Here is a 27,892-nt window from a genome sequence, read left to right on the forward strand (position 1 = left end):
TTTAACACCTTAAGTGCTGTAGAATTCTGCCTAAATCTCCTGGTAGGAAGAAGCATAACCCTAAGGTCAAAGGATGCTGTGTCCGTCTATGAACGAAAGAGAAAAAGAACTGTTGCTCTACATAAAGATGGCCGAGGCTATAAGAAGATCGCCAAGACCCTGAAACTGAGCTGCAGCACGGGGACCAAGACCATACAGCAGTATAACAGGACGGGTTCCCCTCAGAACAGACCTTGCCATGGTCCACCAAAGAAGTTAAGTGCACGTGATTAGCGTCATATCCAGGAGTTGTCTTTGGGGAATAGAGTGATGCCAGTCACTACTTTACATTGTAGAAAAGTATAATTTCTTCAGTGTTGGCACATGAAAAGATACAAGAAAATATTTACAGAAATGTGACTGAGGGGTGTACTTACTTTTGTGAGATACTGTATATATACACTCACACATACACAGTATATATATATATATATATATATATATATTTTTATGTTACCTGCCATGCAGCTCCACCATGGAGGAATCTTCAGAGGTTTTATCAGATACATCGTCTCTCAGCTCTTGAGGTTCTTTCAGTCTGTTATATATAATAATAATAATAATAATATATATATATATAGTACAGTTGTGTGCAATGCATCTCCTCACTGTCAGCCAATGACAGCTGATCATGTGATGTAAACAGAGCCGGTAATCGGCTATTTTTACTCCTTAGGCTGCATTCACACCTAGGCGTAGGCGATTTGCGGCGTTTTTTACCACGACAAATTGTGGCGTTTTTTCCCGCGGTTTTGTACAGGTCATTGGCATCAATGTAAAACGCCCAAGCCGCCCGATTTGCGCGTCAAAAAAGGGTCCGGGACTTGTTTGAAATTCAGGTCGTTTGGCGTTCAGCGTTTTGCGTTGGAGATGCGAACCATCTCCATAGAGAATAATGTTATTTTTCCCCTCTGGCGTCTTTGAGCGTCGCGCTTCAGGCGACAAAACGCTCAGGTGTGAATGCAGCCTTAAGCTGATAGCATGAGGAGAAAAAAAATAGCCGAACACCAGCGGCTGTCAGAAGGACATCGGTCCCGATGAAGGAGAGGTGCCACCTGCCAGTGAATATCAGTGCCACCCATCAGTGTCACCTATCAGTGCCCATCAGTGCCACCTACCAGTGACAATCAGTGCCACCTACCAGTGCCTATCAGTGCCGCCCATCAGTTCCCCCCATCAGTGCCCCCATCAGTGTCACCTACCAGTGCCGCCCATCAGTGTCCACTACCAGTGCCGCCCATCAGTGTCACCTACCAGTGCCGCCCATCAGTGTCACCTACCAGTGCCCAGTAAGGAAGTGGTTAAACAAAACCTTTCTTTATCACAGACCCTATTTTAGCCCCAGTGATGTCATCACTAAGTCTCAGTGCTTCTCTATGCAATGCAGGCAGATCACAGATGGTGGGAGGAGCCTGCAGGGGGCTGTACATATCTTCCTGAGAACATCACAGCCCCCCGGGCCACCGTACTCCTCTCAGAGCCCTCAGTCCTTAACCCCCTAAGGCCCGCCCTACGCAGATATACTGCAGCAATAGCGGCCCTCCTGTGCAAAATCACGCACTCTGTACATGATTTTGTGCACGGAGTCTGGGGCGCGTTCGGAACCCGCCGATCATTCTGAGGAGAAGCAGAACGGAGGTCTGCCTATGTAAACAGGGCAGATCGCTGTTCTGTCAGAGGGGGAAGATGGAGATCTTGTGTTTCTGCTAAGCAGAAACACAGATCTTTACATTCCCCCAGACAAAGCACCTCCCCCACACAGTTAGAAGACACTCCCTAGGGAAACACTTAACCCTTTGTCCCGGATGTTAACCCCTTCCCTGACAGTCTCATTAGTACAGTGACAGTGCATTCTGTTTTTATTAGCACCAATGACTGTATTGGTGTCACTGGTCCCCAAAAAGTGTCAGATGTGTCCGCAGCAATGTCGCAGTCCCAGCGTAAGTCGCTGATCACGTTTTTGGAGCGTTATCATTCATATGAATGGGCCTCTCTTCACTCCAAAAGCACGGCAAGAAAAGTTCATGTACCAGAGCCGCAAATTGCTGCAATTTTAGTGCGTTTTGTGGCCCGACAATCAAGGCAAAAATAAAATAAAAACGCACCGCGTTTGACACCAATGATGGGGCACTATTCCCCCCACTGATACCAATGATGGGGCACTATTCCTCCCACTGATACCAATGACGGGACACTATTCCTCCCACTGACACCAATGATGGGGCACTATTCCTCCCACTGACACCAATGATGGGACACTATTCCTCCCACTGACACCAATGATGGGACACTATTCCTCCCACTGACACCAATGATGGGGCACTATTCCTCCCACTGACACCAATGATGGGACACTATTCCTCCCACTGATACCAATGATGGGACACTATTCCTCCCACTGACACCAATGATGGGGCACTATTCCTCCCACTGATACCAATGATGGGACACTATTCCTCCCACTGACACCAATGACGGGACACTATTCCCCCCACTGACACCAATGACGGGACACTATTCCTCCCACTGACACCAATGATGGGGCACTATTCCTCCCACTGACACCAATGATGGGACACTATTCCTCCCACTGACACCAATGATGGGACACTATTCCTCCCACTGACACCAATGATGGGACACTATTCCTCCCACTGACACCAATGATGGGGCACTATTCCTCCCACTGACACCAATGATGGGACACTATTCCTCCCACTGACACCAATGATGGGACACTATTCCACCCACTGACACCAATGATGGGACACTATTCCTCCCACTGACACCACTGACGGGACACTATTCCCCCCACTGACACCAATGACGGGACACTATTCCTCCCACTGACACCAATGATGGGGCACTATTCCTCCCACTGACACCAATGATGGCACACTATTCCTCCCACTGACACCAATGATGGGGCACTATTCCTCCCACTGACACCAATGATGGCGCACTATTCCTCCCACTGACACCAATGATGGCACACTATTCCTCCCACTGACACCAATGATGGGACACTATTCCTCCCACTGACACCAATGATGGGACACTATTCCTCCCACTGACACCAATGATGGGGCACTATTCCTCCCACTGACACCAATGATGGGGCACTATTCCTCCCACTGACACCAATGATGGGACACTATTCCTCCCACTGACACCAATGATGGGACACTATTCCTCCCACTGACACCAATGATGGGACACTATTCCTCCCACTGACACCAATGATGGGACACTATTCCTCCCACTGACACCAATGATGGGACACTATTCCTCCCACTGACACCAATGATGGGGCACTATTCCTCCCACTGACACCAATGATGGGGCACTATTCCTCCCACTGACACCAATGATGGGACACTATTCCTCCCACTGACACCAATGATGGGACACTATTCCTCCCACTGACACCAATGAAGGGACACTATTCCTCCCACTGACACCAATGATGTAATCTGTTTTACTCCCATGGACCTCCAAGCCTATGGCATTGTTTATTGGCACTGGCCCAAGTGCAGCCCCCCTCCTAATTTTAAGGACAGTAAAATGGCCCTTTGCTTTATAAGTGTGGAGCCCCCTGTGTTAGTGTATCAGACGGGACTAGCAGTCAGGATCGGCAGGTTGTGTCCAATGGGGAACAATTGAACAGATATTGACACCCTAAAGCGTATCAGGATGGAAAGATATTCAGAATTCTTTCTTGGATATAAATGATTGAACCAAATTACAGAAGTATAAACATTCCTACCTGGGCTCCAGGCGCTCTTTGACCTTGGCGATGGATCTCACATACGGCGCGATCTGCTTGGCGATTGTGGTCAGGTAGCCGTTTTCTTGTTTCAGTTGCTGGAGGTCGTGTAGCTGAGCTGCAGAGAACGAGAGACCAGACCACGGGGCGAGGCCATCATTATCGGTGGCAGGGTGGCCATTTTTTTCTACTTTCAACACATCAACTTCAGGGACAACATGTTCACTTGCTGCCTACTATATCTCACGCCACTTTCAGATGTCATTAACCACTTAAGGACCGCCTCCTGTACATATACGTTGGCAGAATGGCACGGCTTGGCACAAGCATGTACAGGTACGTCCTCTTTAATTGCCCAGCCGTGGGTCACAGGCGCGCGCCCGTGACCCGGTCCAAAGCTCCGTGACCGCGGGACCCGATCGCCGCTGGAGTCCCGTGATCGGTCCCCGAAGCTGAAGAATGGGGAGAGCTGTGTGCAAACACAGCTTCCCCGTTCTTCACTGTGGCGCCGTCATCGATCGTGTGTTCCCTTTTATAGGGAACCACAATCAATGACGTCACACCTACAGCCACACCCCCTACAGTTAGAAACACAGATGAGGTCATACATAAACCCTTTCAGCATTTTTTGCTGTGAAAATGACAATGGTCCCAAAAATGTGTCAAAATTGTCCGAAGTGTCCGCCATAATGTCGCAGTCACAAAAAAAAAAAAACGCTGATCGCCGCCATTAGTAGTAAATAAAAAAAATGTATAAAAATGCAATAAAACTATCCCCTATTTTGTAAACGCTATAAATTTTGCGCAAACCAACCGATAAACGCTTATTGCGATTTTTTTTACCAAAAATAGGTAGAAGAATACGTATCGGCCTAAACTGAGGATTTTTTTTTTTTTATATATATATTTTTGGGGGATATTTATTATAGCAAAAAGTAAAAAATATTGAATTTTTTTAAAAATTGTCGCTCTATTTTTGTTTATAGCGCAAAAAATAAAAACCGCAGAGGTGATCAAATACCACCAAAAGAAATCTCTATTTGTGGGAAAAAAAGGACGCCAATTTTGTTTGGGAGCCACGTCGCGCGACCGCGCAATTGTCAGTTAAAGCGACGCAGTGCCAAATCGCAAAAACTGTCTGGGTCCTTTAGCTGCCTAAAGGTCCGGGTCTTAAGTGGTTAAAGAGGACACAATCAATGTTCTTGACTTAACATGTCAGCGGTCATAAATTTGTAGCTGATTGGTGTATAGCGAAATGGCTATTCTAATGCCGCGTACACACGATCATTTTTCATCATGGAAAAAAACGTTGTTTTTAAAAAACGTCATTTAAAATGATGGTGTGTGGGCTGCACATCGTTTTTCATCTTATGAAAAACGAGCAAAAAATTTTTTTCGAACATGCTGCATTTTTTAACGTCGTTTTAAACAATGTCGTTTTTCGGGGTGGTAAAAAATGATCGTGTGTGGGCTAAAACGACGTTAAAAACCAGCGCATGCTCAGAAGCAAGTTATGAGACGGGAGCGCTCGTTCTGGTAAAACTACCATTCATAATGGAGTAAGCACATTCATCACGCTGTAGCAGACAAAAAAGCGCGAATCGTCTTTTACTAACGCTGAATCAGCTAAAGCAGCCCAAAGGCGAATAGAACTTCCCCTTTAGGCTGCTTTCACACTGAGGCGTGCAGCCGCGGTGACGGCATAGCCGCGCTATTTGTAGCGCGGCTATACCATCGTATTTACCGCGATATTCGGGCGCTAGCGGTGAGGTTTTAACCCCCGCTAGCGGCCGAAAAAGGGTTAATACCGCCCGCGTTGCGGGCGGTATTACCGTGGTATTACCGCGCTTTCCCATTGATTTCAATGGGAAGGCGCGGTATAGGAGCGGTAAACACACCGCTCCTATACCGCGGTAAAGATGCGGCTAGCAGGACTTTTGGTGCGCTCCTGCTAGCGCACCGCTTCAATGTGAAAGCCTTCGGGCTTTCACATTGATAACTGCAGGGCATGATTTTTCATGCGGTATAGCAGCGCTATTTTTAGCGCTGTACCGCATGAAAAACGCCTCAATGTGAAAGGGGCCTTAGAGTGCCGTTGTACGTGTTGTACGTCACCGCGCTTTGTTTATCATTTTTTTAAAACGATGGTGTGTGGGCACGCTGAAAAACTACGTTTTTTTTTTTCATGCCGAAAAATGATCGTGTGTACGCGGCATCAGTCAATCACATTGCCCTACAATGACCATGTGTTATATTAGGCCCTTGGCCCAGCAGTGACGGCTAACTTCGGTGGTTCGGATGACCTTGTGCCAAACCCAAGTTCATCAATATCGGCCTCAAAGACAGGAAGGCGGGAAAAAAAAAGGGGGTTCAATAGTCCTACAGGGTGCTAATGGGGTTAACTTTTTTGGCAAGGCCTCTGTATAAATACACAAGTACAACCCAACTGTGAATACTGTAGAAACACGTCATATTACCTTCATAAATTTCCTGCTCATTTGCCACCCTTTGGTAAGTTTCTTCCCAAATCTAGAATTAAAAAGTGAAAGGTTGTAATACAGGTTTCTGAATATAATGAAAATGATACAATTTATGAAAATCTAGAAAAGGATCAGCAGAAAGAATATTTTTGAGGACACTCTTCACTCCAGGGCTGGACTGGGACAGAAATTTGGCCCTGGACTTCATCCAGACTGGCCCACTTTGACAGGTCTCTCCCATGGCGGCCGGACAACTCCCGCACCCCCCCCCCCCCGGCCACCCAAGCCCCCTCTCCCCCTTCACTAGCCACTAGCTGTTCTACTTTATTAGAGTAGAATGGCTGGTACTGGTACTCTTATGGGCAGTACCAGTGGGGAAGCTAGACATTATTTCACCTGGGGAAAAGAATCAGTTTGGTGCCCCCCCTTATGGGACAAGATTAGGCAGAAGTGAGAAACTCCCAGGCCATAGCTGTTGAGTAAGATATCTGTCCCCTCCCCCCATGCCCCTCTGTCATCCCCCTGCTTCTTTGTTCCCCCCAGGTGAGCGCTGCAGGGAGGGAGAGGAGGTGAGCGCTGCGGGGAGGGAGAGGAGGTGAGCGCTGCAGGAAGGGAGAGGAGGTGAGCGCTGCAGGAAGGGAGAGGAGGTGAGCGCTGCAGGAAGGGAGAGGAGGTGAGCGCTGCAGGAAGGGAGAGGAGGTGAGCGCTGCAGGAAGGGAGAGGAGGTGAGCGCTGCGGGAAGGGAGAGACAGGGGAGTGGAGGGGGGCGGCGGTCTGCTGTCACTGAAGCCGGCCCACTGAGCCATCGGCCCACCGGGAAACTCCCTGTAGTCCCAATGGCCAGTCCATCCCTGCTTCACTCCGAAGGCTTTAGAGGCCTCTGACAACAAATATTTGCCCTGTGGCTCATAGTGTGTCCCCGGTTCTGGATTCTTGGAACTCCTATCATCTCTTCCCATAGTCTGGCCATCACAGATGCCCCCAATGGATCTGATAAATGAACTCACCTCCTCAAATGCCACCCTCATAATTTCCACCGAGGAATACTCGGAGGCGATCTGCACGTCCACCTGCAGAGACTTCTGGATGATCTCGCTCATGGTGTCCGTCTTGATGAGGGAATGGTGCTTGGTCAGGTCTCTGTGCAGCTCCTGGACCTGGTCCTTCAGATTCTGGATCTCTGTCTGGATGGTCTGAAGGAGAAGCTAAAGGAATGAGTGTCCCCAACAGGAAAATCACGTCAAACCATTAGAGAGTATCTCATTCCAAGAACTCAAGTGCAATATGTTGCAATCACATTAGATTTAGCGCACTTCCTGTCCTAGAGTGACAACACAAACTCGCTGTACTGTATTTACCGAGGTGCATGTTGCCACCTTACAAGAGCACAATGTTAGGACTACAGAACATCCCCACTCTTCCCCATGACATAGGTGTTCTGAAGTTTAACCACTTCCCGCCCAGCCTATAGCAAAATGGAGGCCGGGCGGTGGTTCAGTTATCCTGACTGGACGCCATATGACGTCCAGCAGGATAACAGCCGTCGCGCGCCCGTGGGGGTGCGCATCGCGGCGATCGGTGGTGCGGTGTGTCAGTCTGATGCACCGCTACAACGATCTCGGTAAAGAGGATCACGGCTGATCACGGCTGATCACGATGTAAACAGGAAGAGCCATAGATTGGCTATTCCTCACTCACGCCTGACAGACGCGAGGAAAGGAGAGTTGATCGGCTGCTCTCCTGACAGGGGGGTCTGTGCTGATAGTTTATCAGTGCAGCACCCCCCCCTCGGATCCCACCCAGGACCACCAGGGAAGCCGCCTAGGACCACCAGAATGGCCACCCCACCAGGTATGCCTAGACCACCAGGGAAATGCAAATCTGTGGCCAGGCAGCTGCCAATCAATGACCAGGCAGCTTCCAATCAGTGCCCACCCACAATGCCCACCACTGCCAGTGACACCAGGGATGCCTATCAGTGCGACATATTAGTGCCACGTATCAGTGCCCATCAGTGCCATGTATCAGTGCCCAGCAGTGCCGCCTATCAGTGCCACCAATAAGTACCCATCTTTGCAACCTTTCAGTGCCCATAAGTGTCATCTATCAGTGCCCACCAGTGCCACCCATCAGTGCCGCCTATCAATGCCCATCAGTGTTGCATATCAGTGCCACCCATTATTGCCGTCTACCAGTGCCCATCGTCGGTGCCTGTCAGTGCCCGTTCACTGGTGCCACCTTATCGGTGCCACCTTATCAGTGCCTATCAGTGAAGGAGAAAACGTACTTATTTACAACATTTTATAACAGAAACAAACGCAAAACTATTTTTTTTTCAACATTTGCAGTCTTTTATTTGGATTGGCTATTCCTCACTCGCGCCTGACAGACGCGAGGAAAGGAGAGCCGATCGGCTGATTAGCTGAGAGGCGGGTCAGTGTTAGGGACGCGATTCCCTAACACAGCATGGTTTAAACAGGGAACACACAGCCACGCGCCCGCTGTTTTACAATTTGGAAGCCGATTAGAGCCCACAGGCTCCAAATCAGGAAGCCTATGGCTCTAATCAGGCACTTCCAAAACACACCCATCGCTGTAATTCAGATAGCTGGCACTCAACAGGGGGCCGGACACCTGAATAGTGGGCGGCAGCGCCGAAAATAGATATACTCATGCAATACATGAATATATATATTGTTGCGTGACGAGTGCAGGAGAGAGGGGGTGGTGCTCCTGCACCCACTATGGACGCACTGCCACTTAACAGGTCATCTTTATAGAACTATTTCAGAGTCTGTGGAGCAGATTCTCGTAGATGGGCGCAAAAATGTGCGGGAGTAATGTATCTCATTTACGTTACGCCGCCGCAAGTTTTTCAGGCAAGTGCTTTATTCACAAAGCACTTGCCTGTAAAGTTGCGGCGGCGTAGCGTGAATCACCCGGCGGAATTCAAATTCGGCGGGTAGGGGGCGTGTTTCATTTAAATGAAGCACGTCCCTGCGCCGAACGAACTGCGCATGCGCCGTCCCTAAAATATCCCAGCGTGCATTGCTCTACATGACGTCGCAAGGACGTCATTGGTTTTGACGTGGACGTAAATTACGTCCAGCACCATTCACGGACGACTTACGTAAACGACTTAATTTTATAAATTTTCGACGCGGGAACGACGGCCATACTTAACATTGGCTGCGCCTCATATAGCAGGGGCAACTTTACGCCGGGAAAAGCCCAACGTAAACGTCGTAACTTTACTGCGTCGGCCCCGCGTACATTCGGGAATTCGCGTATCTAGCTAATTTGCATACTCAACGCGAAAATCGACGGAAGCGCCACCTAGCGGGGGAAAAAAAATTGCAGTTACGATCCGACGGTGTAAGAGACTTACGCCTGTCGGATCTAATGGATATTTATGCGTAACTGATTCTAAGAATCAGTCGCATAGATACGACGGCCCAGATTAGGACTTACGACGGCGTACATGGCGCTGCGCCGTCGTAAGTCCTTTGAGAATCTGGCCCTAATTATTGATCTGCATGTCAGCCCCTTACCCGGTACGTATCCTCATAGCTGCGGCAATGTTTGGTAAATGGGTTGTCCTCTCCTTCGGCCAGCAGGACTTTGGTGCTGATGTATCGGTGCATGGTGGGCTTCCGGACGATGGACCCAGCGATGGACATTTTATCACAGGAGGAACACCCGGGTATCATTAATGTCTTTGAGCACTGACCACTGGAGATCCTGGAGAACAAAACCAAAAGATCTCACTAGAGACGTCCCCATGGAAAAAAAAGGAACATTCTGACCAAAACTGGAAAAATTAGCTGCAATGCACTTTACATTTTCTGCACACAGCCAGGTCTATAAGCTGCTTTGTGTCCCACAACTACTGCAGGTTGGCGGTTAACAGAGGTGTACACACACCTTCAGAGAACTTCCAGGTGACCAGGGAAATATTTTTATGTTCAAGGATACAGACAGTGCAGAGTTGTGCATAGAGATAAGATACACATTCCAAGCTTATTCTATAGGACGATGTTTCAATGGTTAATAGGTACAATGTCAACAAAAAAATAACCACACCATTGTTTATCACATATAATAGAGACTTAAACGTCATACTTTGTGGGAAAGATATACCGTAAATGGCAGACAGTATCCAAGCAGGGTGTATTTTCTTTGTGTTATTTGCCCTAAAATATACATTTTGTTCTAAGTAATCAATTATTATCTGCGGGAAATGACATTGACCCTTAAAAATAGTTAAATTTATGTTTTTTTTTTAAGAAATGACAATTAAAAAAAAATAGAAACAAAGCACATAGGTTTATGTAATAAACAGATAGTTAAATGCTATATTCATGGTAGAAGAAAGAAGAAGCAAGAAGAAGAAGAAGAGGGAAGAAGAAGAAGAGGGAAGAAGAAGAAGAAGAAGAGGGAAGAAGAAGAAGAAGAAGAAGAAGAGGGAAGAAGAAGAAGAAGAAGAGGGAAGAAGAAGAAGAAGAAGAAGAAGAAGAAGAAGAAGAAGAAGAAGAAAGAAGAAGAAGAAAGAAGAAGAAGAAAGAAGAAGAAGAAGAAGAAGAAGAGGGAAGAAGAAGAAGAAGAAGAGGGAAGAAGAAGAAGAAGAAGAGGGAAGAAGAAGAAGAAGAGGGAAGAAGAAGAAGAAGAAGAAGAAGAAGAAGAAGAAGAAGAAGAAGAAGAAGAAGAAGAAGAAGAAGAAGAAGAAGAAGAAGAAGAAGGAAGAAGAAGAAGAAGGAAGAAGAAGAAGAAGGAAGAAGAAGAAGAAGAAGAAGAAGAAGAAGAAGAAGAAGAAGAAGAAGAAGAAGAAGAAGAAGAAGAAGAAGAAGAAGAAGAAGAAGAAGAAGAAGAAGAAGAAGAAGAAGAAGAAGAAGAAGAAGAAGAAGAAGAAGAAGAAGAAGAAGAAGAAGAAGAAGAGGGAAGAAGAAGAAGAAGAAGAAGAAGGAAGAAGAAGAAGAAGAAGAAGAGGGAAGAAGAAGAAGAAGGAAGAAGAAGAAGAAGAAGAGGGAAGAAGAAGAAGAAGAAGAAGAGGGAAGAAGAAGAAGAAGAAGAGGGAAGAAGAAGAAGAAGAAGAGGGAAGAAGAAGAAGAAGAAGAAGAAGAAGAGGGAAGAAGAAGAAGAAGAAGAAGAGGGAAGAAGAAGAAGAAGAAGAGGGAAAAAGAAGAAGAAGAAGAAGAGGGAAGAAGAAGAAGAAGAAGAAGAGGGAAGAAGAAGAAGAAGAAGAAGAGGGAAGAAGAAGAAGAAGAGGGAAGAAGAAGAAGAAGAAGAAGAGGGAAGAAGAAGAAGAAGAAGAGGGAAGAAGAAGAAGAAGAAGAAGAGGGAAGAAGAAGAAGAAGAAGAAGAAGAAGAAGAGAGAAGAAGAAGAAGAAGAAGAGGGAAGAAGAAGAAGAAGAAGAGGGAAGAAGAAGAAGAAGAAGAGGGAAGAAGAAGAAGAAGAAGAGGGAAGAAGAAGAAGAAGAAGAAGAAGAAGAAGGAAGAAGAAGAAGAAGAGGGAAGAAGAAGAAGAGGGAAGAAGAAGAAGAGGGAAGAAGAAGAAGAGGGAAGAAGAAGAAGAGGGAAGAAGAAGAAGAGGGAAGAAGAAGAAGAAGAAGAAGAAGAAGAAGAAGAAGAAGAAGAAGAAGAAGAAGAAGAAGAAGAAGAAGAAGAAGAAGAAGAAGATAGAAGAAGATAGAAGAAGAAGAAGAAGAAGAAGAAGAAGAAGAAGAAGAAGAAGAAGAAGAAGAAGAAGAAGAAGAAGAAGATAGAAGAAGATAGAAGAAGAAGATAGAAGAAGAAGGAATAAAAAGAAGGAAGAGGAAGAAGAGGGAAGAAGAAGGAAGAAGAAGAAAGAAAGAAAGAAAGAAAGAAAGAAAGAAAGAAAGAAAGAAAGAAAGAAAGAAAGAAAGAAAGAAAGAAAGAAGTAGTTCAGCATTTTAGATTTCGTTAAATTAAATTGATTTTAATTTAAAATTAAATAAAAAATATTTTTCATGTATAAAGTTTTATATACAACCAAATAATAATAATAACAACAAAAAACAATAAAAAAATCTGTAAATTCCGTTTTCTAGCTGTTGTTACAGATACATTATTGTGTACAACTTAATGTTGCTGTTGGTTTTGTTTACAGACTATTTTTATTAATTATCACAAAAGGCCCAGTGACCCGGTTTACACAGGGGCGGCATGACTTTGGGGGCGTACAAGAACCTTTTTCTAAGTCGGAGCGACTTGAGTTGCTCCTATTAGAACGGTTTCATCGAACAGAGCGGAGCGCGGCTTGTCAGGCGGCTGAGTCGCCCCTGTGTGAACCGGCTCCCACAATGTGTGTTACTGTATGTGAAACCAGCTTGTACGCTCTCTTAAACTCAATAAAAATGATTAAATATATATATACATATATATATTGTTACAATAATATTTTTTTTAAATGATAATGAATAAATGTTTATATACTACTAGTATTTATCAAAAATATGTTTATATTAAAGAAAAATAACTTTTATTTTACACATGAAACATATTAAGATTATAGTAGCAATATCATTTTCTTTGCAACGTTTGATTTATAGCATATTCAAGTCAAATTATAGCTTCAAAATAAATGATTTATTCCTAAAACATAACTACAAACATTTTTTTTATGCAAGGAAGCAGGAAGGTTTTTCACTTTTGATTAATTAGAACTGTAATAAAAAACAAAAACGATATATATATATATATATATATATATATATATATACACACACACACACACCGTCATCTTATTGGCTGCTTCAGTTTAACAAAGTGATGTAAAATATACTCCTTTAGTAGATCAGTGCTGAAAGACAAGCAGCTGTTCTATTAATTTATGTAAGGCACACTGTGATTGGCTGTTTCACTGTTTATAATGTAATAAAAAAAATCCAATTTACCAGAAATGTCGGATTCTCGTCTTCTATAATATCCCGGTGTTTAGTATTATGGATCCAGCCTCAGTGACTCCGTCAGTAGGACCAGGCCATCTCTGCCCGCCGCATTTAAGATGCCTGCTCTGTGGGTGACATTATATATATAGCTGGTGCTAAAGACCCGAGTGCTGAGAGTTCCTTGAAATTCTGATATAAATAGTTGCAGGCGGAACACGTGCCCCCGCAGTTCCTCTATAACCCCCCGGCACTGCTAATCACCCAGGTGAAAACCACAGAGGGACTCATGTGATTTATTGTACGTGGAAAATAGTGGCGGCAGGATGCAGATAAAAGAATTGGAGCGGGCGGGTTGAGTCTTTAGCTCACAGTTATAAAGCAAACAAAATAAAAATGCAAAACCTGCGTTCAGGGGCGGACTGACAACTCATAGGGCCCCCGGGCAATAGAAGATTATGGGGCCCCCGGGCTTACAGATGGCCACCATGCCAGGAGGCAGTGCAGTGGCGGGGAAGTTAAAATCTCAAGATTTTCACATCAAAAGCATGTCGGTTTCAGACATATCAGGGACAGATGTAAAAAAAACACAGATTTTTACATACTGTCCCTGGTTTTACTGAGCCTGGCAACCCTGATGGGGCCCCCTAGTGGCATGGGGCCCTTGGGCAGTGCCCGAGTGACTCAATGGTCAGTCCGCCCCTGGCTGCATTATGTAAAGAGGACCAGTCATGACTGGGCTTAGGCAGGAATCTGAAGATTTATTTTCAAGAACGCCGCACAATATGCCAATGTTCCTATCAGGCCCGATGTGTGCAGTGAGAAAAGTACGGCTTGCAGTATTATTCCCAGTGCAGTGACTGCAATCCACCACCTTGTTCTGTGCTGCAGCCAATAGAACCCAATGAAACGTCACTTTGTGACATTTCAATAAAGTTAGCTCAAAAATAAAAAAAAGGAAACAGTGCTAAGTGCCAGAGATGGCGGATTGGCACCACTGCCATCCTACTGCACACCAGTGACTGTGTTCTAGAGCAGGGGTCTTCAAGCTTTCTACAGTTCTAAGGGCCAGTTTATTGTCCTTCAGGCTTTGGGGGGGTAGATTGTGACCAGTGGAAGTAAAAAATGCCCTGGCATCAATGCCCCATCATTGGTTTTAATGGAAGGAATAGTGCCCCATTGCTAATAGCAACAAAAAGAATAGTGCACCATTGATAGTGTCAGTAGGAGAATGGTGCTTCAACATTGGTGTCAGTAGGGGAATGGTGCTCCAACATTGGTGTCAGTAGGGGAATGGTGCTTCATCATTGGTGTCAGTAGGGGAATGGTGCTTCATCATTGGTGTCAGTAGGGGAATGGTGCTCCAACATTGGTGTCAGTAGGGGAATGGTGCTTCATCATTGGTGTCAGTAGGGGAATGGTGCTTCATCATTGGTGTCAGTAGGGGAATGGTGCTCCAACATTGGTGTCAGTAGGGGAATGGTGCTCCAACATTGGTGTCAGTAGGGGAATGGTGCTCCAACATTGGTGTCAGTAGGGGAATGGTGCTCCAACATTGGTGTCAGTAGGGGAATGGTGCTTCATCATTGGTGTCAGTAGGGGAATGGTGCTTCATCATTGGTGTCAGTAGGGGAATGGTGCTCCAACATTGGTGTCAGTAGGGGAATGGTGCTCCAACATTGGTGTCAGTAGGGGAATGGTGCTCCAAAATTGGTGTCAGTAGGGGAATGGTGCTCCAACATTGGTGTCAGTAGGGGAATGGTGCTTCATCATTGGTGTCAGTAGGGGAATGGTGCTTCATCATTGGTGTCAGTAGGGGAATGGTGCTCCAACATTGTTGTCAGTAGGGGAATGGTGCTCCAAAATTGGTGTCAGTAGGGGAATGGTGCTCCAACATTGGTGTCAGTAGGGGAATGGTGCTCCAACATTGGTGTCAGTAGGGGAATGGTGCTCCATCATTGGTGTCAGTAGGGGAATGGTGCTCCAACATTGGTGTCAGTAGGGGAATGGTGCTCCAACATTGGTGTCAGTAGGGGGAATGGTGCTTCATCATTGGTGTCAGTAGGGGAATGGTGCTCCAACATTGGTGTCAGTAGGGGAATGGTGCTTCATCATTGGTGTCAGTGGGGGAATGGTGCTTCATCATTGGTGTCAGTAGGGGAATGGTGCTCCAACATTGGAGTCAGTAGGAATGGAGTGTGCACTGAGGAGACAGGAGAGGAATGAAGTGGATAGTGGGGGAATGGAGTGTGCACTGAGGAGACAGGAGAGGAATGAAGTGGATAGTGGGAGAATCGAGTGTGTGCACTGTGGGAACAGGAGAGGGGAGGAGTGGAGAGTGAGGGAGTGGAAAAAGTGCACTGATGATACAGGAAAGAGAGGAGTGGAGAGTAGGGGAGTGGAGTATGCACTGAGGAGACAGGAGAGGGGAATGGAGTGGATAGTGGGGGAATGGAGTGTGCACTATAGGAACAGGAGAGGGGAGAAGTGGATAGTGGAGGAGTGGAGTGTGGGCACTGAAAAGACAGGAAAGGAATGGAGTGGATAGTGGAGGAGTGGGCACTGAGGAGACAGGAGGGGAATGGAGTGGAGAGTAGGGGAGTGGAGTATGCACGGAGGAGGCAGGAGAGGAATGGAGTGGATAGTGGGGGAGTGGAGTGTGCACTGTTGGAACTGGAGGGGGGAGTGGAGAGTGGAGCATGGGCACTAAGGAGACAGGAGAGGAATGGAGTGGGTAGTGGGGGAGTGGAGTATGCACGAAGGAGACAGGAGAGGAATGGAGTGGGTAGTGGGGGAGTGGAGCATGGGCACTGTGAAGACAGGAGAGGAATTTAGTGGATAGTGGGGGGGGGGGGGGATGGAGTGTGTGCACTGAGGAGACAGGAGAGGGGATGAAGTGGAGAAGGGGGGAGTGGATAGTGGGGGAGTAAAATAGAGAGTGGGGGAGTGGAGTGTGCGCACTGCAGAGACATGAGGGGATTGGAGTGGAGCGTGCGCACTGAAGACAAGGGGGTGGGGTGGAGATTGGGGGAGCGAAGACATAGGAAGGGGGGGGGGGGTAGCGGTCATGCAGATTGCTGAAGACAAGAACTTGAAAATGGGGCATTTTTGTAGAAGTGGAGCACCAAAACCAAAGGTCGGGCTGGAAAAGCAAACGCAAAGGTAAGCCTTTTTTCACATCAAGGTTTAGTGGTGTCGGCCTCCTAGCTGCGCTGTCTGGCAGAGCTGTACAAATCACACAAGCGGCTGCACAGAATTCTACACAATATGACAGATCAGACACGTCACACGTATGTATTCTCTGCTTGTCTGGAGTTCAGCTGTAAATTGCCGTTTCATTCCCCATGTGAGAATATAAACTCTTCCTAAGTGCTGAGCCCCCCCCCCCCCCCCCCCTCTGAAGATCATCTGTTCTTCTCTTGTTTGGTTTTCCTGGAATTGTCAGTTCAGGTGGTGATTGCGGCCGGCCTGTCATCAGTCCCTACAGCTGTTTTCATTCTTCTGTGACAAGAACCAGCAGACAACTTACACAATGGCCCAGATATTTTGCGCTGCCCTCGATTCACGGAGCAGTAGCCCCGTAAATTGCGAGGGCGCGCCGGCAAAATTGCCCGGCGTAAGCGCGCGCAATGTAAATGATCCCGCCGGGGGCGGGAAACATTTAAATTAGGCGCGCTCCCGCGCCGAGCGTACAGCGCATGCTCCGTCGGGAAACTTTCCCGACGTGCATTGTGGCAAATGACGTAGCAAGGACATCATTTGCTTCAAAGTTAACGTGAATGGCGTCCAGCGCCATTCACGATTCACTTACGCAAACAACGTAAAATTCGAACGTCGCGACGCGGGAACGCCGGGTATCCTTTAGCATTGGCTGCCCCTGCTTTTAGCTTGGGCAGCCTTACGCTAAAGATGCCGTACGCAACCGACGTAACTTGCGTACGCAGGGGGCGCGCAACATTGTGAATCGGCGTAAGTATGCAATTTGCATACTATACGCTGACCACAATGGGAGCGCCCCCTAGCGGTCAACGCAAGAATGCAGCCTAAAATCTGCGTGGCATAAGAGCCTTATGCCACGCAGATTTTAGGCTGCAGTCGGCGTAACGAGTTCTCTGAATCAGGAGAACTCGTTACGCCGGCGCAAGTCAGCAATTGCGCTGCGTAACCTATGGTTACGCAGGCGCAATTGCTACCTGAATCTGGGCCAATGTTTCTTCTTTGAGTGGAATAAAAAGTCATTTATGTTACAAATTGTCGTTTTCTTAAAGAGGAATTGGCAGTTGCAACCTTTTATTTACAGTGCCGTGAAAAAGTATTCATACCCCTTGAAATTTTCCAAAAACGTAAATGTATTTTATTGGGATTTTATGTGATAGACCAACACAAAGTGGCACATGATTGTGAAGTGGAAGGAAAATAATAAATGTTTTTTATTTATTTTTTACAGATAAATATGTGAAAAGTGTGGGGGGGGGGGGGCATTTGTATTCAGCCCCCTTTACTATGATACCCAGGGCCGGGACAAGGGGTGGGCAGAAGAGACGGCTGCCCTGGGCACTGTGGTTTCATGTGAGGTGCAGGGCACCACAAGGAGATTAGTTGGGGGGGGGGGGGGTGGGTTGGGTGGGGGAGTTTGGGTGGCAACGGGGGTAAGAATTGTTTTAGATGGGGACATTTTGTGGGAAGGGGGCTAGGAATGGTGATTTGATGGGGGAAGAGGATTTGTGATAGAAGAGGCAATATGGTAGAGGGGGAAGGGGATTGGTACAAATAGGGGGATTGTGCTAGTAGGGATGATTGGAAGGTATTTATGCTAGGAGGGGAAATTTGTTGGGGGGAGAGAATTTGTGCTGGGGGATTTGGGTAAAGAGAGGATTTGAGCTGGGAGGAGGGATGGGGAAGGGGGGCAAAGATTTGTGTTTGGAGGGGGGATTTCAGCAGGGGGGGCAGATTTGTCCTGGGAGGAGGGGGGGGGAGAAAGATTTGTGCACTTTTTGGAGGGGGGGGGGATTTTTGCTAACGCATACTGCTCATACATCATGGGGGTTGGCGCAGTTTGGCATGTTCACCCTGGGCTCTAGATAACCTTTTCCCGGCACTGCTGATACCCCTAAATCGAGTGGAGCCAATCGCCTTCAGAAGTCACCCAATTAGTAAATAGAGCCCACCTGTGTGTCATTTAATCTCAGTATAAATACAGCTGTTCTGTGAAGCCCTCAGAGGTTTGTTAGAGAACCTTAGTAAACAAAAAGCATCCTGAAGGCCAAGGAACACACCAGACAGGTCAGGGATAAAGTTGTGGAGAAGTATAAAGCAGGGTTAGGTTATAAGGGAATCTCCCAAGCTTTGAAGATCTCAACGGAGCTTCTGTTCAATCCATCATCGGAAAATGGAAAGAGTATGGCACAACTGCAAACCTACCAAGACATGGCCGTCCACCTAAACTGGCCAGGCAAGGAGAACATTCATCAGAGAAGCAGCCAAGAGGCCCATGGTAACTCTGGAGGAGCTGCAGAGATCCACAGCTCGGGGGGGAGAATCTGTCCACAGGACAACTATTAGTGGTCTCTCCACAAATCTGCCCTTTATGGAAGAGTGACAAGAAGAAAGACATTGGAGAAAGAAAGACATAAGAAGTCCTGTTTGCAGTTTGTGAGAAGCCATGTGGGGGAGGGGACACAACAAACATGTGGAAGAAGGTGCTCTGGTCACATGACACCAACATTGAACTTTTTGGCCTAAAAGCAAAACACTATGGGCCGGATTCAGAAAGCACTTACGCCAACGTATCTCGAGATACGCCGCGTAAGTGTAAATATGTGCGTCGTCATATCTATGCGCCGTGCCCACAAAACTAGATACGCCTGAAAATAGGCTTCGTCCGACCGTCGCAACTTGTCTACGCCGGCGTATCGTAGGCGCATATTTACGCCGGGCGCATTTGCCACTCCCATTGTTTTTCTATGCACATATGCAAATGAGGGAGATACGCCGATTCACGAACGTACTTGCGCCCGGCGCATAATATACGCGGTTTGCGTAAGTCGTACGTCCGGCATAAAGTTATTCCCCATATATGAGGCGCAACCCATGCAAAGGTATGAACCAGGGAACACAAGCCGTCGTATTTTATGTCGTTTACGTAGTACGTGAATATGGCTAGGCGTAGGTTACGCTCATGTCGTAGGCAGTGATTCAACGTATCTTAGGCAGTTGTTTCGACGTGATTCTGAGCATGTGCACTGGGATGCGGCCACGGGACGGCGCAGGCGCCGTTCTTTTTAAGTACTTCTATGGCGCTTGGCCCATCATTTGCATGGGGTCACGCCTCATTAGCATGGCTCACGCCCACTTCCACTTACGCCGGAATACGCCGAGGAAACCCAGCGCAGATTTGAGAGCGAGTGGGAGCCCTGGCTTTCTGAATACTGTGCTTGCCTCTGTGCGCTTCGTCGGCGTATCTTATATTAGATATGCTACGCCGGCATAAATATGCGTCAATGTATGTGAATCCGGGCCTATGTGTGGGGGAAAACTAACACTGCACATCACCCTGAACACACCATCCCCACCGTGAAACATGTTGGTGGCAGCATCATGTGGTGGGGATGCTTTTCTTCAGCAGGGACAGGGAAGCTAGTCAAAATTGATGGGAAGATGGATGGAGCCAAATACAAGACAATCTTAGATGAAAAGTCTGCAAAAGACTTGAGACTGGGGTGGAGGTTCACCTTCCAGCAGGACAACGACCCTAAAGTACAGCCAGAGCTACAATGGAATGGTTTAGATCAGGAGTCTCCAAACTGTGGCCCTTTGCTAGCCTTTATCTGGCCCTTGAGGTACTTACTATGACACCAATGATAGGGCACTACTCCTCCTCCTACTGACCACCAACTCTGAGGCCATGTTTATTCTCAATGATGCTGGGCCCGGTACATTTTCTACCCCCACTGACCACACTCCAGCCCCCCTAATGACAAACTGCCCCTTTGTTTGAAAAGTTTAGAGACCCCTGCTGTAGAGAATAGGATGCTTGCAGTGATATGATAAGATGTCTTTTTAGTAAAAGATGGCAATACCTTTAGAGGAGAGGATCCTTGGTACCATAGGCGTGCGCACAGGGTGTGCCAGGTGTGCCCAGGCACACCCTAATCATCCTGTGCAGCACAGATTCCCCCTACTGACCTCCCCTCCCACCACACGCCCGACTTCCCTCCTCTCCTCTCTCGTCGGCTGTTGGGAGTATATATGGGAGGAGACTGTTGGTAAGTTATGTGGTGATGGATGTGGTGGTGACGTGGGAATGCTTACTATGTTCTCAGGACAGTCACATAGCTACAAGATCTCCTCCACAAGGTAATGGATACATCTTCATGGTATTAGATAGGAACACTTACATGCTTCCGTTGCCATGTCCCGCTCCTCCACAACCGCCGCTCACATTGCCAGCCCGGCGAAGGCTCAGCATCAACAGTGGTTCCAGGCACCGTGCAAACTCCGCCCCATAATCTGTATTGATCTGCAGACCATATGAATTAGTTACAGTAATTAACATGAAAAGTCCAAGAACAAGTACAGGAACATGGAGAAGAGCGGAAGGTTGGGCTCTGGCTCAGGTGTGATGGATCAGGTAAAAATGCACATATTCTATGCATTCTTTTTATACCACAAAGCCTATATTTTTGTATCTATATAAATAAGTGCTTTCTTATTCCCTACTAAGAACTGAAAGCTAGCAGCTTTTCTGACTGCCCGTGTGAGGTACAGTGGAACCTCGGATTACGAGCATAATCCGTTCCAGGAGAATGCTTGTAATCCAAAGTACTCGCATATCAAAGCAAATTTCCCCATAGAAGTCAATGGAAACAAAGATAATTTGTTTTCCACATTGACTTCTATGGCATGCAATACCACATGTGGCCAGAGGTGGGGGAGGGGGCGCCGGAGAGCCTTGGAAATACAGTGGAACCTTGGATTACGAGCATAATCCGTTCCAGGAGAATGCTCGTAATCCAAAGTACTTGCATATCAAAGCGAGTTTCCCCATTGAAGTCAAAGGAAACTAAAATAATTTGTTCGGCATTGACTTCAATGGGATGCAATACCGCATGCGGCCAGAGAGGGGAGCCAGAGAGCCTTGGAAACGTCCGAAAAGGCCAGAGGACACTTCGGCTGACCTCGGCAAACCTCGGAATGACTTCCTACCCGAGATTTGCAGAGGTCAGCCATGCTGTCCTCAGGCCTTTCCGCGCATTTCTGAAACGGCGGCGATCTGCGATGTTTGGCTCTGCTCGGCTCTGGCGCGCCACCTCAGGCGAAAAGCGGTACTGCACACCGCTTTGGCCTGAATCCTGCTCGTACCGTGAGACAAAACTCGCAAACCGAGTCACGATTTTTTTTTTAAATACAGCGATCGTATTGCGAAGCGCTCATTAACCGCGTTACTCGCAATCCGAGGTTCCACTGTATTATGTTTCAGTACGGCAGCGGACTCTTATCATTAACTTTTTACATCCTTGGCTCAGCTTGCATATCAGCCAGCTTTCTTCGTCTTTTTTTTTTCACAGCAACGGGTGATTTTTCAGCGTCATTGCCTCTCCAACACCACCCCCTCCCATCGAATGAAGAATGTGAAACATACATGGCGCCTCCGCCCAGGACTACACCCCATCTGATGAATCAGAGATCCTGGAGGAAGGTCAATTTACACGGACATAACAAATCGGAAACTACTAATACCTAGATAACATGCTAATGATACATATGCTCAGGGCTCGACAAAATACGGGCGCCTGGTCGCAATTGCGACAAGAAATTGTGACCTGGTGCCCAGGGAAACTTAGGCCTGTAGAAGGTCGCAAAGCCGCGCCCTCAATTACCGGCGGGCCCGCGCCAGCCGGTAATTGAGGCCGCGGCTTTGCCGGTAATTGAGGCCGCGGCTTTGCGGCCTTCTGCAGGCCTAAGCTTCCTTCTGTGATCTGGCGCCATCTTGTGGTGGCCGTTGGCATTACAAGTAGCAAAACGGCAGTTCTAATGTGTTTCTCACTGTTTTCACTGCCATCTCCTTCCCTCTAATTAGTACCCCCAAACATTATATATATTTTTTATTCTAACACTCTAGAGAATAAAATGGCGGTCGTTGCAATACTTTCTGTCACACCGTATTTGCGCAGCGGTCTTACAAGCGCACTTTTTTTGGGAAAAAATAAAAACATTTTTTATAAAAAAATAAGACACCAGTAAAGTTATCCCAATTTTTTTTTTATATTGTGAAACATAATGTTACGCCGAGTAAATTGATACCCGACATGTCATGCTTCAAAATTGCGTCCGCTCATGGAATGGCGACAAACATTTAACCTTTTTAAATCTCCATAGGCGACGTTTAAAAAAAATTCTATAGGTTGCATTTTTTGAGTTACAGAGGAGGTCTAGAGCTAGAATTATTGCTCTCGCTCTACCAATCGCGGCAATACCTCCCATGTGTGGTTTGAATACTGTTCACATATGCGGGCGCTACTCACGTATGCGTTCGCTTCTACGCGCGAGCTTGGCAGGACGGGGGGTGCGTTTTTTGGCTCCTAACTTTTTTAGCTGGCTCCTAGATTCCAAGAAAATTTGTCAAACCCTGTCATATGCTCACCGCCTTAGTAGCCCGCCTATAAAACCCCCATGCATCCGGAAGCAAAAAAAAAAAGGAGTAACTCATACCTTGAGCACGGCTCCAGTGTGGTTTATTCTCTGTGCATGCACCTAACTACATAGGTTTAACCACTTAAGACCCAGACCTTTAGGCAGATAAAGGACCCGGCCGGTTTTTGCGATTCGGCACTGCGTCGCTTTAACTGACAATTGCGCGGTCGTACGACGTGGCTCCCAAACAAAATTGGCGTCCTTTTTTTTCTCACAAATATAGCTTTCTTTTGGTGGTATTTGATCACCTCTGCGGTTTTTATTTTTTGCGCTATAAACAAAAATAGAGTGAAATTTTGAAAAAAATGCAATATTTTTAACTTTTTGCTATAATAAATATCCCCCAAAAATATATAAAAAAAATGTTTTCCTCAGTTTAGACCGATACGTATTCTTCTACCTATTTTTGGTAAAAAAAAAAAATCGCAATAAGCGTTTATCGGTTGGTTTGCGCAAAATGTATAGCATTTACAAAATAGGGGATAGTTTTATTGCATTTTTATTAATTATTTATTTTTTACTACTAATGGCGGCGATCAGCGATTTTTTTCGTGACTGCGACATTATGGCGGACACTTCGGACAATTTTGACACATTTTTGGGACCATTGTCATTTTCACAGCAAAAAATGCATATAAAATGACAATTGCAGTTTGGGAGTTAACCACAAGGGGGCGCTGTAGGGGTTATGTATGACCTAATATGTGTTTCTAACTGTAGGGGGGGTGTGGCTGTAGGTGTGACGTCATTGATTGTGATTCCCTATATTAGGGAACACACGATCGATGACGGCGCCACAGTGAAGAACAGGGAAGCTGTGTTTACACACACCTCTCCCCGTTCTTTAGCTGTGGGGGCCAATCGCGGGACTCCAGCGGCGATCGGGTCCGCGCGACCCACGGCTGGGCACTTAAAGAGGACGTACCTGTACGTGCTTGTGCCCAGCCGTGCCATTCTGCCAACGTATATGTGCAGGAGGCGGTCCTTAAGTGGTTAATCAAAACGGGGGCAGACGATTGGTCTGATCCAAAACACAGGTAATTACCTTGCTGCTCTGTGATGGTCTCAGGCGATACGGGAGCTTCACAATTTTCTGCAGTCTTTCCATTAGTTGCTGAAAGAACGACAAATACAAGAAGTCATGAAGTAATTCAACTGAGCCAAGACTTTTCTTTCACCAACTTACAGACGGAACAAAAAAATTCAGGAAAAAAAAATCATCATTTTAGACTATAAAATCTAGAGATAAAATTTGAAAGAAATGTCAGGCTTTTTGCCGCCACCCAATGGTTGCCAGCTGAGGCGAGGGTTGGCACCTTGTCAGGGGCGGACTGACCATTTAGGCACTCGGGCACTGCCCGAGGGCCCCTGGGGGGCCCATCAGGGTTGCCAGACTTAGTAAAACCAGGGACAGTATGTCAAAATCTGTGTTTTTTTACATCTGTCCCTGAAATGTCCCTTACCGACATCCTTTTGGTCTAAAAATCCCAAGATTATAGCTGCCCCGCCTCTCCAGTACCTTTTCAGTGTGTGTGTGTCTGTGTGTGAATACTTTGTATGTATACTGTCTGTGTGTGTGTGTATTCTGTGTGGCCCCATAATCTATTGCTCGGGGGCCCCATAATCTCCTATTGCCTGGGGGCCCCATCATTTCCTATTTCCCGGGGGCCCCATAATCTCCTATTGCCCAGGGGCCCCATAATCTCCTATTGCCCGGAGGCACCATAATCTCCTATTTTCCGGAGGCACCATAATCTCCTATTGCCCGGGGGCGCCATAATCTCCTATTGCCCGGGGGCGCCATAATCTCCTATTGCCCGGGGGCGCCATAATCTCCTATTGCCCGGGGGCCCCATAATCTCCTATTGCCCGGGGCCCCCATAATCTCCTATTGCCCGGGGCCCCATGATCTCCTATTGCCCGGGGGGCCCATAATCTCCTATTGCTTGGGGGGCCCCATAATCTCCTATTGCCTGGGGGCCCCATAATCTCCTATTGCCCGGTGGCCCCATAATCTCCTATTGCCCGGGGCCCCATAATCTTCTATTGCCCGGGGGTCCTATAATCTCCTATTGCTCGAGGGCCCCATAATCTCCTATTGCTCGGGGGCCCCATAATCTCCTATTGCTCGGGGGCCCCATAATCTCCTATTGCCCGGGGGCCCCGTAATCTCCTATTGCCCTGGGGCCCCATAATCTCCTATTGCCCGGGGGCCCCATAATCTCCTATTGCCCGGGGGCCCCATAATCTCCTATTGCCCGGGGGCCCCATAATCTCCTATTGCCCGGAGGCACCATAATCTCCTATTGCTCGGGGGCCCCATAATCTCCTATTGCCCAGGGGCCCCATAATCTCCTATTGCCCGGGGGCACCATAATCTCCTATTGCCCGGGGGGCACCATAATCTCCTATTGCCCAGGGGGCCCATAATCTCCTATTGCCCGGAGGCACCATAATCTCCTATTGCCCGGGGCCCCATAATCTCCTAATGCCCGGGGCCCCATAATCTCCTAATGCCCGGGGCCCCATAATCTCCTATTGCCCGGGGTCACCATAATCTCCTATTGCCGGGGGCCCCATAATCTCCTATTGCCCGGAGGCCCCATAATCTCCTATTGCCCGGAGGCACCATAATCTCCTATTGCCCGGGGGCCCCATAATCTCCTATTGCCCGGGGGGCCCCATAATCTCCTATTGCCCGGGGGCCACATAATCTCCTATTGCCCGGAGGCACCATAATCTCCTATTTCCCGGGGGCCCCATAATCTCCTATTGCCCAGGGGGCCCCATAATCTCCTATTGCCCAGGGGGCCCCATAATCTCCTATTGCCCGGGGGGCCCCATAATCTCCTATTGCCCGGGGGCCCCATAATCTCCTATTGCCCGGGGGCCCCATAATCTCCTATTGCCCGGGGGCCCCATAATCTCCTATTGCCCGGGGGCCCCATAATCTCCTATTTCCTGGGGGCCCCATAATCTCCTATTGCCCGGGGGCACCATAATCTCCTATTGCCTGGAGGGCTACATAATCTCCTATTGCCCAGGGGCCCCATAATCTCCTATTGCCCGGGGGCCCCATGAGTTGTCAGTCCGCCCCTGCACCTTGTAGTCTGGTAGGGTGACGCCTCGGTCGGACTATGAATAGAGTAACACACAGTAGATAATTTAATAAATACTTACATAACCCAAATCCAGGAACTCCGCCTTGTTCGCTGAGCTCAGGAAAGCTGAATATGTGGCAAGATGGACCTGAGAGAGAAGACGACAACGGCTCTGTACCAAGAAAGGGTCCTCTGAGCAAGTGGTCAGGTTTTAACTGATGCCCCAGTGGTACATACACTCACCGGACACTTTATTAGGTCCACCTGTTCAATTGCTTGGTACCGCAAATTGCTAATCAGCCAATCACACGGCAGCAACTCAATTCATTTTGGCATCTAGACGTGGTGAAGACGACTTGCTGAAGTTCAAACCGAGCATCAGAATGGGGAAGAAAGGGGATTTAAAGCGCGATTTTTTTTTCTAAAAGTCAGCAGCCACAAACACTGTAGCTGCTGATTTTTAATAAGGACACTTACCTGTCCTTGAAGCCCGCAATGTCGCCCCCCCCCGAGGCCGATCCCTCGATCCTGGCGGCTCCCGGCGCCGTCATCCTCACTAAGGGAAACAGGCAGTGGAGCCTTGCGGCTTCACTGCCCAGTTTCCTACTGCGCATGCGCAAGTCTTGCGGTGCTTTGTGAATGGGCGGCTGCTTTCTGGGATACACACACAGTTCCCAGAAGGAAGCGCGCCCCATTCCCCAGAAGACAACGGGGTAGATTCAGGCAGCAATTGCGTCTGCGTAACCATAGTTACGCAGCGCAATTGCTTACTAGCGCCGGCGTCTCGAATGCTCCTGATTCAGGAACCTCGATACGCCGACTGCAGCCTAAGATATGACTGGCATAAGGCTCCTTATGCAGTCGTATCGTAGGCTGCATTCTTACGCAGGCCGCTAGGTGGCGTTCCCGTAGTGGTCAGTGTATAGTATGCAAATTGCATACTAACGCCGATTCACAACCCTATGCGAGCCCTGCGTACGCAGTTTACGTTCGTCGGGTTCCGCGTAAGGCTGCTCCTGCTATTAGCAGGGGCAGCCAATGCTACGTATACCCGTCGTTCCCGCGTCGCGAATTTAAAATTTAACGTTGTTTGCGTAAGTGAATCGTGAATGGCGCTGGACGCCATTTACGTTCACTTTGAAGCAAATGACGTCCTTGCGACGTCATTTGCCGCAATGCACGTCGGGAAAGTTTCCCGACGGAGCATGCGCACTACGTTCGGCGCGGGAACGCGCCTAATTAAAATGATCCACGCCCCCTACGAGATCATTTAAATTACGCGCCCTTACGCCGGGCATTTTTAAGGAGCGCCCGCGCAAATTACGTAGCTACTGCTTCATGAATGAAGCGTAGCGCAGATAATTTGCGTAGGCGCAGGGTAAAAACGGGATGCTGCGCCTCCGTAAGAAGTGCGCAGCGGTACCTGAATCTACCCCAACGTGAGGAGGACGAGGAAGAAGGGTTAGGGATATGCTTAGGGTTAGGGTTTCCCATTGAAGAATATGGCTAGGACTCAGGAATTGGAACAGGGACCTCCCCCAAAGGTCAAAGGTCAGAAGGCGGGTTCCCAGAGGTAAAAGGTCACAGGGCGTGGCTGACCCACCCCCACCAAAGTGTACCGCCTACCCTAACTAAGTCGGGGAATGAACAAGTCGGGGAAAGCGTCTTGCGGAAGAAGGAAGAAGAAGACCAGATTAGAAAGTTCCGCATAGCAACCGCCATTTCTGGGAAGTAAAAAAAAAAATCTTCAATTTTTTTGCAGGATTTTGGTGTATTTTTTTTTTTTTTTTTTAGGGTGGACCTCCACTTTAAGTGACTTTGAACGTGGCATGGCTGTTCATGGCAGATGGGCTGGTCTGGGATTTTCACACAAAACCATCTCTCGGGATTTATAGAGAATGGTGGGAA

At 47.6% G+C, this 27,892-nt stretch overlaps 1 protein-coding gene across 1 annotated transcript in view; it reads right to left on the minus strand.

Annotated features, from left to right (window-relative positions):
- Nucleotides 1–492: 492 nt before the first annotated feature.
- RNF207 (ring finger protein 207) overlaps nt 493–27,892 on the minus strand; it is a 61,504-nt gene continuing 34,104 nt past the window's right edge. Inside the window, exons 10-17 of the mRNA XM_040326696.1 lie at nt 26,064–26,132; nt 23,929–23,997; nt 20,588–20,709; nt 9,837–10,026; nt 7,293–7,478; nt 6,283–6,334; nt 3,806–3,923; nt 493–577 (exon numbers count right to left, since the gene is read on the minus strand). Coding sequence (XP_040182630.1) covers nt 493–577; nt 3,806–3,923; nt 6,283–6,334; nt 7,293–7,478; nt 9,837–10,026; nt 20,588–20,709; nt 23,929–23,997; nt 26,064–26,132 — 891 coding nt within the window. The remainder of the gene's footprint in view (nt 578–3,805; nt 3,924–6,282; nt 6,335–7,292; nt 7,479–9,836; nt 10,027–20,587; nt 20,710–23,928; nt 23,998–26,063; nt 26,133–27,892) is intronic.

Source organism: Rana temporaria, chromosome 10 (assembly GCF_905171775.1).
Source record: "Rana temporaria chromosome 10, aRanTem1.1, whole genome shotgun sequence".
Lineage (NCBI taxonomy): Eukaryota > Metazoa > Chordata > Amphibia > Anura > Ranidae > Rana > Rana temporaria.